The 12,928-nt window shown below is 37.0% G+C and overlaps 1 protein-coding gene across 1 annotated transcript in view; it reads left to right on the top strand.

Annotated features, from left to right (window-relative positions):
• Positions 1-786: 786 nt before the first annotated feature.
• Positions 787-12,928, top strand: part of LOC308626095 (lengsin) — a gene marked incomplete at both ends in the record, with an annotated part of 29,485 nt that continues 17,343 nt past the window's right edge. The window contains one exon of the mRNA XM_081250876.1: positions 787-816. Coding sequence (XP_081107002.1) covers positions 787-816 — 30 coding nt within the window. The remainder of the gene's footprint in view (positions 817-12,928) is intronic.

Below are 12,928 nucleotides of genomic sequence, written 5' to 3'. Positions count from 1 at the left end.
ATTCAGAAAAAGCCTCCTACCATCCCCCATTAACTGGACTTGAAGTTGTGGTTGAAGGCAGCAAACTCCCTTTGAGAAACCATTTCCTATTTCCTCTGACTGAGTTAGGATTGTTTCTGGGACCATGTAGAGCAGCTTATAGATGATTTCTGGGCTCATGGTGGACAGCTGGAGTGGCTGGGGCTCTTCAGAGACTGACATTTGGAGAATTGAAAAGGCTAAAGAAAGATGACAGTAGTTATACAACACAGGACCAGAATTAATTTAGAGACTAGAAGTGATGCTAGAAAGGAAAATAAAAATAGAAATTACAAATAAGTAGATCTTTGCCATCAGTAAAAATCTGGGTCACTTACAGGTGTGTTTTTCCAATTGTGTTTTTGTCTGTGGACTTCGGTAGCATAGTTGTCAAATAAATATTTCATTATCTCAGTCTAACAATAGATTTCATTCCAGAATACAATTGTTATATAACAAAACCAGTATGTTGCAGAAAATGTTGAGCAACCCAGTTTTAAGCTTTGTATATCCTTTGTTTGTAAGGAGTCAGGCATAAATGAACATTCATCATTAGACTTTTCTAGTATATTTCTAGTGTATTGTGCCTTGGGCATGACACATCAGTCTGGTGCTTATCTTTTGTTACCTGTCAGACCCCTCTGGAAAGAGCCTCTATGCAATTCATCATCTGCAGTGTTTGTTTTGGGTATACATATAAATACATGTTGAATGCATTTGTTGGGGATACTGTGGTTTCCAAAGCCAACTTACGTAAAAATGTGTGAGATGAATGATGAAGGGGACCTTCTGAAGGAGGTATGAAGTTAATAATTAACATGTTATTTATCAAAATACTGACAGCAAAGCTTTTTATTATTCTATGTCAACTGTTTGAGTGCCAGAATGAATAAGGACAACGTGATTACACTAGTTTTATGTCTACACTGGGGAAGTTTATGAAGAAACTCTCTACTACACATTGAGTTTATAAATGTAATAAAAACTAAATTCAGAATTAGCATTAGGAAAGCATATTTAGTTTGATGAATCATTTAAAATAACTTCATTAGGCACTGAGTTTGAAGCATAAGTATGATATAAAAATTTTTATGCCTATTTTGGTTGTTATTGAGAGAACAATCTTTGTTTTCTCAAAGTTTTTGTTTCATTCAGACAAAAATGCTTTGAGTTTAAATGACTAAAGGTAAGAAGCCATTTTCAAATTGTATTTGAAATGCATGTCATTTTAAATAGTGATAGCCACTCATCTGTTTTAGAATATATTTAAACAACACAGTTGTTAACATGTAGCATTTCTCATTACTTCTTAATGTGTATGTACCCAGCTGTGACTCCTGTTATTCTCACAGACCATTCTGAAAGTCTAGAATGTAGACTGGGAGGTATGTTGTGGTCAAGTCTGGGAGTATGTGGGTTTTCATTGGTTGAAGTTAAGAAGATACAGTGTAAGAAGCATGCCTACTCTGTGTGAGGCACTGTGGTAGACCAATGCATTGTGTTTGAAATAGTGGCAAATGAGAATAGACTCCTCCATTTACTGGGGAAGACAGCTAAAAACCTAAGGAAGCAGGACTTCCCTGGTGGCACAGTGGTTGAGACTCCACCTGCCGATGCAGGGGACATCGGTTCGAGCCTTGGTCCGGGAGGATCCCACATGCCGTGGAGCAACTAGGCCCATGTGCCACAACTACTGAGCCTGCGTGCCACAGCTACTGAGGCCTGTGTGCCTGGAGTCCATGCTCCACAGCGAGAGAGCCCACCTCAGTGAGAAGCCCCTGCACCACAGCGAAGAGTAGACACCGCTCGCCGCAACTAGAGAAAGCCTGCACGCAGCAACAAAGAACCAACGCAGCCAAAAATAAATAAATAAATAAATAAATTTATTAAAAAAAAAAAAAAACACCTGAGGAAAAATAAGGTAACTGCTGTGTATAATGAGCATAAGCAGTGTGCATTGGGATGGAGACAAGTACTTTCCACAAGGGAACCGGGTTACACTGTGTGAAGAAGGGACCCACTGCGGAGTGGCTGTGGCTTATCAAGTAGTGTCCTGTCATTGTCAGAGGCATCAAATGATAGACATGTGTAAGAGAACAAATTAGTCTGAAAGTAAACTTGTAGCTGCAAATGATGGCTTAGAGAAAGAAAGTGATTAGTATACACATAATAGCTTTTTGAAATTTTGATTTCTAACTATTTAATTTCTTCTTGGATTAGGTTTTACTACTCCTGAGCCCATGGCAGAACTGTGTTTTCTCCCCCACCTTCCACAATTTTAAGGATTCCAGGTGACCCAGATTTCGTGAAAATATATGAGTCACACTCTCCCCAAGACCAGTCTAGACCAAATGTTGATAGTTCACTCTTAGGAGAATACAAAAACCAACAATATGATTTTAAAGTACACAATTTTTACAACAAAAGATATATTCTGCCTTTTGGGGAAAAGTTCCTTTGTAACTGGGATGGACATTATATTTAATAGATGTAGTAGATGTAGTAAAGGTGAGTCTTGGTGTCCACTTGACCCAACTCTTCATTGAGTAACCTCCTCTGTGCTTTCCTGCCTAGGGTCATATTTCAGAGAGAGAATGAATATGGGAGGAGCGAGGGAGATGGTGTGTGATATCCTTTTCCTGTTAACTGATGTCTAGAAAAGGACAGTGATTGTGTGCTGTACCAGACACTCTGGTAAAGTAAGCAGCAGCAGCACGAGGTTAACAAAGACCCGATGGATTCAGGAGGGTGTCAGAATCTTTAGTAAAAATGAACTGTTATTAACCTTAGATATGGTATGTCCCTAAAGAATGTTTTACTGACATTCCCTATTCCAACGTCATGAAGTCATGCGTTCAGCCAAATTCTTATCAGTGGTGAAAAGAATATAGATCAAAAACACATTCTTATTCCTCAAAATACACCCTATGCATGTATGACATTGTGAAATTGAGGAAAATAGCAGCACATCAAGTTATCAAAATTAAAATCTATCTATCAAAAACCTGAGTGCGTCACTGAGTTGCGTGATATGCCAAGAGACCTGGGTAAGATCTCCTCTCTGCCCTGTAGATGCTTATGGCTCAATAGAGAAAACATCCACCCAGGTGGACACAAAAGTCTGAGCCTTCCACATTGAAATGTGGAAGAGAAATGGGTGCCAGCTGGGGTGAGACCAGAGGCTTCTCATCCTCTGCAGCCTCTGTATGTGTCCGCAGCAAGTGTGGCACCAGGGGAAGCTGTAACTGACTGAGGCCGCACTCAAGGCTAGAGATTCACCTACCCCAACTTACCCTACTTTTCCTGCTCTATGCTACTGTGTGTGCAAGTTTATAAAGACTTCTTGATTCTATTTTTATATTTTAAATGTGTTTTGTCTTTTAGGATTCAAAGTCTTGTTTTCAGATTTCAAGGTTTTTATCTCATTTTATACTTATTTTCATTTGCCTCAAGTGTACCTCCTTCCAGTTCATTAAGTGCCTCTCTCAATGTTAAAAATTAGGTTTGTGTTTCACATGCAGTGGCTAAGAGTACATTCCCTGAAGCCAAAATGTCTCTGTTTTAATCTCAGCTCTATTACTTACTATCGGTGTCACATGGGGCAAATTATTGGACTTCTCTGTGCTTCATTTGGGCATTAATATTACCAAATGGAAGAGGTATTGTGGAGGGATTAAATGTCTTAATACATGCAAAGTGCTTAGAATAGAGCTTACAACACAGTGAGCACTCATGAAACAGGAATTAGTTATCATACATACTTTAGTATATTTTAGACTGATTAGTAATATCTTCCCTAAGTTTTCATTTTTACAGCCTTAAAGAGTTTTACACTTTTTCTTTACATGGTAGAACTTCATTTGCTTTTCTATGTCATAATGAAAAAAAATATATGTGGTATACTTTTATATAAACAAACATCTATTCACTTCTATCCCATTAAGTCTTTCCTAAGGTATAGTGATGAAAACTATATTTAGTATTCTAGTTATAGGCGCATCATATTTTTAAAAAGATAGAATGCCTTCTCCTGTCATGTTTAAAATATTTTTGATGAGACCCAGTATTTTTATCTACTGCAGCCTATCAGTTGATATTTTCACCAACAGTTCTATAATGTTCTTGGATCTTATTTCAACTGTATTACAAGAATCCATTATCATAAATATTATATGTATTATATTATATGCTAAATGTACATTAAAATTTTTCTACAAGTCTTTTCTTCCTATTGAAGTATATTTGTTGCTTTTCTGCCCATCCACAAAGCCTTCAAAAATTACTTTGATCCTATCTACACAGATAAATATATTTTCAGGTGAAAATCTTAATTTCTCTGGAAAACATGGAGATTTCTTTTTTGGTTCACTATGAAAAAGCAAAGTAAGACTGGTATACCAGCACCAAGCCCAGAGAATTGACTGAACGTTTTGCTTCCTTTATTATTTATTATTGCTCTGGGCTTGTGCTGATGTTGCTTATTTGCCATCTTGCTGGGAATGGAAGCAAGATCCCAACTCTTCACTTGAGGAGCAGCCATATCATTTACACTGTGACAATTGCTTCACACAGAGACTTTTTATAATGACAGTTTCTCTATAATTCTTGGGCGGATGTGGATATATATTATGTTCCACCTAATCTGCCAACTAGTATATAGATTATTTTATTGCAAAGGTGGTGAGTATCTATGGTGGTAGAACTGGAAATGATCTGGGTCATCTCTGACATTTGACTCTATAACCTCTCCACAAATGAGCTTGAGGACAAGAAACTTGACACTTTTCCAAATAGCCCATCCCATTTTAGCCCATTATATTAAGTAAAATTTGGATTCTCTGTAACTTCCAAAAAATTTATTTGTATTTTTCGTCGATGCATAATTTCACTTCAAAGGATGGAGATGGCACTCTTAGGTTGGAATGTGAAGTTTTAAAAAAAGACTGAAATTTCTTATTGCTTTTCATGTATTCAGATGAAGGCTCCTAAAATGCAACACAGTTTAAGGATGAAAATTCTTTAAAATGTAAAGATGAAGGTCTAGTTTTTAGAATAAGTAGATATGTGGATAGTGTCTTTGTAAGAATATCTTATTTTCTATAAGTTGGGTCCTTGTGCATAATGATCTCAGGGACTCTCTAATTTAGTGTAAGACTAAAGTGACTTTGCAGAAACAGCTTGGTGGAAGGAGTGAATTACTCACTAGGCCATAAAGAGGTGTTGAAGTTTTTCTTTTTCTATTTAATTATTTATTGCCATGTGGGATCTTAGTTCCCCCACCAGTTATCGAACCTGTGTCCCCTGCAGTGGAAGCTCAGATTCTTAACCACTGGACAGCCAGGGAAATCCCTGAAGTTTTAAAGTAAACTCCAAATGATGTTTATTTATCTGGGGAGCCAGACAACTTAAAAAGATAATAATTTGACCAACGTTTTAAATAAGACATGGAACAGATCAGAGTATACAAACGTAGTTAACTGCCAGGACTACAGAAAGTGAATATTTTGGTTTTCTTTAATGTTTCTGAGTTTTCTTTATTTTATTTCATATAGTTCTTTAATGTTAGAACATTCTTTTGAAATATTAGCATGTTTCAGCTATGCTATAAGGAAGCATTGGAAATAAGGTTCTATATTTTAAAGGGAGTAATCATAACCCTGGACACAAGGTGTCGTTTTGAGGATAAAGATGGTGAAAAAAACCCCAAAGGAAAGGTGAAATTAGTGGGGAGAGGGGACAAAGTTGTGGAGCAGCTTGTCACCAGCAGAAGCTTCTCTTTCTCTAAGCCCTTCTCGAGAAAACTTTGAAGGATTCCACATAATATTTTATCTAGGAAAGCTGTTTTGATTATGTCAACCTATTGGATTACTATCAGGTCCTGTTGGACATTCAAAGAAATCTCATTTAGTATTATTTATGAAGGAGAGATCTGAATCAAATGTCCCTTCTGGTCGTGTGTAGACCTTGGTTGCCATTCATTCACTCATTTATTAGAAAATACTTAATCAATTTCCATCTTATTCTAGTCAATATATTAAGCTCAAGGGTATATCTAAAATGGCCCCTTCTAGGACTCTCCAATCCCTTGACTAGGTTCTCTGTGTCAGTCTTTCCTGATTTCACTTCCTATGCCATCTGTCTTGGATTTCATGTCTCATTATTTTAGCCTCTTACTTGCCAATATCTTCAACTTATTTTTGTCATTGTCTTCCTGAGTTTGTATCATCACAAAACCTCAACCCTGTGTTTTTCACAACCCCAACAGAGCTTTGCTGGAGAAAAAGAATTTACCTGTGAAGATTGGTGCCACTAAAACTTTAAAGTCTTCAGTTCTTTTAGACACTAGACATTATTGTTTCCTGAGTTGGCTTTTTCTCGTTCTCTGCTATGTCTATGTCAAACCACTTCCATTCTTCTTAAGCCTTTAGTTTTCCATATACTTACTGTCTGAGCACACCCAGAATGGATAAGAAAGATCAAAGTTTAAAATTAGTTTTAAATTCATAATCTGCCACTCATTAGGTGCAATTAATCTTACTGAGGTACAGTTATGTCATCTAAAAAGCACTCATTAAACGTTGAGGATTCCCTTCTTTCTCTCCTACTCCTAATTCTCCTCTTCCTCCAGATTTTTCCTCTTCTCCCCTCCTCTAACCTTCTCTCTTCTCTCTTCTTTACTTCCTCTTATGGAAGGAGATATATTAAAGTTATTCCTTCATTTCAACTCTAGTTTCCATACTTTTTGCCCTTTTAGGGATCTCACTTTATCCTTTTTCTCCTTTCTTCAACATCCCCTTCTTTATAGACTCCTTTCATCAATATTTAAATACAATTCATGTAAGACTTTTCTTCCTAAAAGCAACATAAGCTTTTCTTGGACCCCTATGCACTCTCCCAGTGGCCATCCTGTCTGTCTTCTTCTCTTGTATTTTTGAGTTGTATGTCCTGCCTGTCTCCACTCGATGGTGGTGGACATCTCTGGTGCACTTATTGTGTGTGGACCCAGGACTGAGCACTTCTCAGTCCTCCTCAGTTTACTGCAGTCTGGCTGCTGCTCACATTCTTTCACTGAAACTGCTCTTACCAAGGCCTCCAGTGACCTGGTTGCAAAAAACAATGGGCAAGTTTTAATACTTACTTTATTTATCATTTCAGTAGCATGGCCTATTGGTGCTCCCTTCTTTTAAATACAGCTTTTATCTTTTTTATGTCAGTGAAGCCATCCTGTCGCAGTTTTTTCTTTCACATTCTCATCCTTTGTTCTCTGACTACTGTCGGGGATTCAATTTCTATGTTTCTGACTACTGTCGGGGATTCAATTTCTATGTTTAATCATTAAATATTGTTGTTCTCATTTTTATCTTAGTCCTTATTTTTTTCAGTCTCTACTCTTTTTTCCTTAATAATTCCAACCACTGTCAGGCCTTTGTTTTTTTCCTTTTGTTTCATCTTTTGAGTTCTGACCCATATGGCTAATATTTGCTGGGTACCTCCAGATGACACACTTATCTTAGATTCTTTATACCCAAAATAGAACCCAGAAACTCTCCTCTCAGGTCTCCTCCTCATTTGGGTTTCCTAGTCAGAAACCTTACTGCTATCTTGAATCTTTCTGTCTACTTTATTTCCTATATCCAGTCAATCACCGACCTGCCAAATCTACCTCCCAAATATATCTGTAGTATGCTCATTTTTTGCCTCATCTCCACAGCAATTATCCTAGTTCAGATCACTGTAATCTCTACCCTAGATTGCCCAAGTGGATATTGGGAGGTCTAAGTAGTTCCTTGGTTTATGGCTGCAGAAGTTCTTAATTCTAGAAGGGGCACCTAAATACATACATGGCACTTAAGGAATCATGATACTTTGGCTAAACTAATCATTGCCTTAGGGTTTGGAGAGATTGGTAAGCCTGGGTTATGCAGAGCCTCAGATAATATTAATTTGAATTTTTCCTGAATGAGATGGGAAACTGTGGAAGTATCCTAAGCAGAGAAATAGCAAGACAAAATTGTGATTTAGAGAAGTGATATGGGCAGAAGTCTGGAGGATGGGTAGGAGAATGGTAACACTGAAGGTAAGGAGGAAGTCAGTAATGACTGTGGTAATCTAAGAAAAATGTGGGAAATGGAAGCACTTACTTTTAAATGGGGAATTATTGAGCAGAATTACCACACTGTATTTAACTCTTCCTACTTTATGCTGCTTTCAAGTTTTCACTATTATAACAAAGATGGCACTGGACATGCATATCACTTTACATATTTTGAATTATTTTCTTAGACCATGTTGCCAGAAGTAGGAAAAGTGTTTAATAGGTATGGATATTTTTAGATAAGTTGATGTTAGTTTAGAATGTGTTCTTTGAAATATCTTTTCTACAAATATTTTGAACACATTTCTTCCCCCTTTCTTTGAAGAATACATTTTAAGGAAACTGAAATTCTTTTCTCTTTGATATATTCTTTTAAATTTGATAATCACTGATCCTTTTTAACATTATTTCTAACACATGTTAAAACTTGATGTGGCTTTTTTCCTCCTGTGCTGTACAGTAGGTCTTTGTTGGTTATCCATTTTAAATATAACAGTGTGTACATGTCAACCCCAAACTCTGATTTTATTAATGAGGGGAGGTACATGAAAAAGCAAGCAAGCAAATACAAAAACAAAAAGAAAAATTTAAAAAAGAAACCAAAAAAACAAAAAAACTTGATGTAGGGACGTGGGATTTATTTATTTTTTTTCTTGCTGGCTGTTTCATGCATCTCCCCTCATCAACAAAATCAGAGTGTATGGTAAATGCGTTAATAATTATACCACAGACTATAGCCAGTATACAGGGGTTAAAACAGGGATTTTTAAAGTATTGACATTGAAATGGTAACAGAGAAAATTAAAAGTAAATGAACAGGGGATTCCCTGGTGGTGCAGTGGTTGAGAGTCTGCCTGCCGATGCAGGGGACACGGGTTCCTGCCCCGGTCCAGGAAGATCCCACATGCCACGGGGCGGCTAGGCCCGTAAGCCATGGCCACTGAGCCTGCACGTCCAAAGCCTGTGCTCCGCAACGGGAGAGGCCACAACAGTGAGAGGCCCGCGTACCACACACACACACACAAAAAGTAAATGAACAGAATCAGTGATATCTAGAATCTAAATAACACTGGTTACTTTATTGGAAAGAAACTTATTAGGTTAAATTATGCCTAAATTTAATGCTTGGCAGTACCCCTTTAGGTTAAATATTTTAGCTAACTTGATCAGCCACTGAGTGGAAATGCAAAATGACAAACATATTAAGCCATATGAACAATTTTCAAAGGAAATGCTGTGATGAGAAAAACATGAATTATGAAAATATCTTGTAATATGAAATATTCTTTAAAGGCCATTCCTGTGTATAAACTGAAGTCATCTGATAGAATGATAGTAGAAAAGTATCTGAAGTGTGAAAAGCTTCTTTGGTGGAAATATCAAAAGAAATCAGAGTCAACCTGTTGTAGTAGAATTTTGAGACTGTCCAAATTAAGCATAAATTAGATTTTCATGTTCACACATATCCGTGTTTATGCTCATGGTTTTTCCATCTTCGTTTATTGACTTCTTTCTATCTTTAGTTCAAGTGTCCCCTCTGCTGTTTAAGCTTGGCCTAGTTTCCCTGAAGACTCTCTGAAGACCCTATTTATAAAACAATCTGCCTGTTTAATAGCAGTGCTGTAGATTACAAGCATGAGTATGTTGGCTCCCCACTGAGAACCCTCAGACTACTTGACATACCCTCACCTCTCTGAGACGTTCCACTAGCTTACTGTGTTCAGAGTCTAGAGATGCTTAGAAAAGGAAGGGATTAGAGCCTGACTGAATAGGAGTCATCTCTCATGAGTTAAGGGCCCATGAGGTAGCCTAGAAAGAGGTATCTTTGAAGCAGAGATCCTCAGTAATGCATGGTGCCTGGGTAAAGATAATCATGACTAACATCTATTTAGTACTACGCATCAGGCACTGCTTGTCTGACTTAACGGTGTAACCAGGGAATTTGTCGGCTGCACCCGTAATGTCAACTACTTGATAAACATTTCTAAACTGGTTGGCAAACAGCTGCTGACAATAGTCCCTTGAAGGTACCCCAACTCTCTGAACTTCTCTAGCTCTCCTACTGTTTCCCTGGGGCCCTTAGACCTCTCCATAAACCATCTACTATAGAGTTAACACCTGGTCCTGCAGGGACCCTCTAGAATCCTGTTCTGGCTTCCCAGCACCCCAGCAATGATTCTGGGGCACTCTGACTGACTGTATTCATTAACAATGCGTTAAGCACTTGTGCTCTGGAGCCAATTACCTGGGTTCGAGTCCTAGCTCTACCATTTACAAGATGTGTGGGCTAATTAGTCTTTCTTTGACTCAGTTTTACTCATCTCTAAAATGGAGATGACAATGTATCTATCTCAAGTGGTTGTTCTGAGATGAAACGCAGAGCATTTAGAAGAGAGCTGACACATAGTAGGTAAAATAAAAGTATTTGTTATTTTTATTATCTGTACTAATGGTTAAATATCTTGACCATCTGTACTAGCCACCACTGCTGGGGAAAAGATAGGTAGTCTCTGCTGCTATCATTGTGCTCGGGGCCTCTAGCACTGCTGAATATTCTGAACAACATTCCAGTCTTTTTGAGATCTGGCTATATGGGAATTGAGTATCTTTCTTTTCTTCTTTACTACCTACTTTATACTTTAAATTGATTGTCAACATTTAAAAAAATCATACAATTTCAAATGAAAATCCAGATTTCTGGCATTCCTTGGAAATTTGGAAAACTGGCATCACTAGGGCCACATTTTGTCATGGCAACTATTCGCTAGACCCACACATTTGTTCCTTCCTTGGATGGATGTCAGCTCTGGTGCTCACCATACAGCCCACTGCGTCTCTGTTACCAGTTCAGCATTGAGTTTGCTGCCTCTGAACTAGGGTAGCCTAACTATCTCTTTCTTTGTAACATGGGAGCCTTCAACTTCAATAACAACACTTTATCACCTATACTAGATTGTAAGATTCTTTATGAAAGGGACCATGTTTTATTTATTTTTATGTCTTTGATTTTACCTTACCCATAGTCCTCATTGTTTGGACTGATGAACTTTAAGCTGATAGTGACTTAAGATGGTTTTAACCCTTATTCAGGAAACAGTTATTAAAACACAATATAATTATAGAAGAATATGTAACTGAGGGAGTTGAGTGAACAAATTTTTACAATTTTTATAATCCTATAATATAGAAGTGGAATTTCATTTAGTTCAGCTGTCTGCTATGGTGATGTGGGAAGCTCCTCAGATAATTCCCATTCTTCCTTGGGAGTTATATGACCTTGAACAAATCATTTAATCCTGGTGAGCCTGTTTCTGCCTTGGCAAAACATAGGTGATAATAAATGTTCCCTGAAAGTTTTGAGTATTAAATAAGATATAACATATTGTTTGGTTATAAAAATACTTGTAAAATGTTAATATACTTTGGGGAATTGTACTTACAGCAGTGTTTACAGATGAAAATACCAAGGCTCCAGAGGACTTGCTACTTAGTGGAAAAGTCAGAATTAGGACTCAAATCACATGAATCTTGACTAGTAGATTATTTTTTTTTTACTGAAACATCATTCACATTGTAACTAAAGGTAGTTAAGAGATTAAAGAGAACAAAAATACTTATTGGAGGTGAGGTAAATCAGGGATCCACTAAATTTCTTTGAGCTATTATAGAAATGATCATTTTAGTATATAAAGGAAAATCAAAGGACTGAACTAAATGTATTCTTCATTTGAAAAAAAATTTGAACATCTATTTTGGAGTCAGAGGCACATACTATGACTTAGTTCTAGGGTTCTTATTGGTGAAATTCTCAGTTTAGGAACTCGATAAATTGTCCTTGTTTTTCTCTTAATAAACTTCCCCTTTTGGTCTGGTTTATATCAAGGCAGGTGAAAATTACTAAAATAAACATTCTCTGGGTTTGAGTCTCTGAAATTTAGGAAGCAGAATGGCATTTTGGAAACCAGAGGACCTGTTTGCATCAATACTCTCTACTTTCCATTCACTTTTGTGGCCTTGGGCAAGTTACTCAGGGTCTCACTTTTCTCATTTGTAGGATGGAGATTCTAACATCTTGAGGGTTATGCTGAAGAAATGTGCCTGACAGAGTGCTCAATTGTAGCACATTGTTATTTGGTTGCAGTTAGAGTTTGAAGCTGGAAGAAGTCTTAAAATTTGTTTCATTTGATTCCATCAATCTGTGTATGAGAGGATCCCTAATGAATCAAACTAACACAAACATTAGTCTGCTCAGTTTCCTTTGAAATTTGTGTAACTGGACTAATACGTCATTTTCTAAAGAAGACTTCTTAAAAATAACCAGAGACATGAATATGCAAAAACATTTACCAAAATTACAACTATATAATGTATATTTCTGGCAATGCAATCTTAGAACTTGTGAATATATACAATAAGGCTAGTATGTCACTGTCAGAATCCTATCCAAAGTGCATAGGGAAAATTTACACAAATATTTGAATAAAATTATAAACTACTAGAAAAAAATAAATGACTATAACAGTAAACATCACATGATCCAAATATAAGATTATCTGTAGTGAAAGACCACAATTTTCTAAAAAGTGAAATTTAAAATCACACAAGATGTTAAAAAAAGAAAAAACACTATGGCCAACTTAAAAATTGCTTCAAAATTTAAAAGGCTAGATCTCACGTTAAGTGTTCTTATCATAATAAAATTTTAAAAATTTATGGGCCTCCCTGGTGGCGCAGTGGTTGAGAGTCCACCTGCCGATGCAGGGGACACGGGTTCGTGCCCCGGTCTGGGAGGATCCCATATGCCACGGAGCGGCT

Source organism: Mesoplodon bidens (assembly GCF_964165515.1).
Source record: "Mesoplodon bidens genome assembly, chromosome: 12".
NCBI classification, from domain to species: Eukaryota; Metazoa; Chordata; class Mammalia; order Artiodactyla; family Ziphiidae; genus Mesoplodon; species Mesoplodon bidens.
The sequence above is the reverse complement of the archived record's forward strand: the minus strand, read 5'-3'. Positions and strand labels throughout refer to the sequence as shown.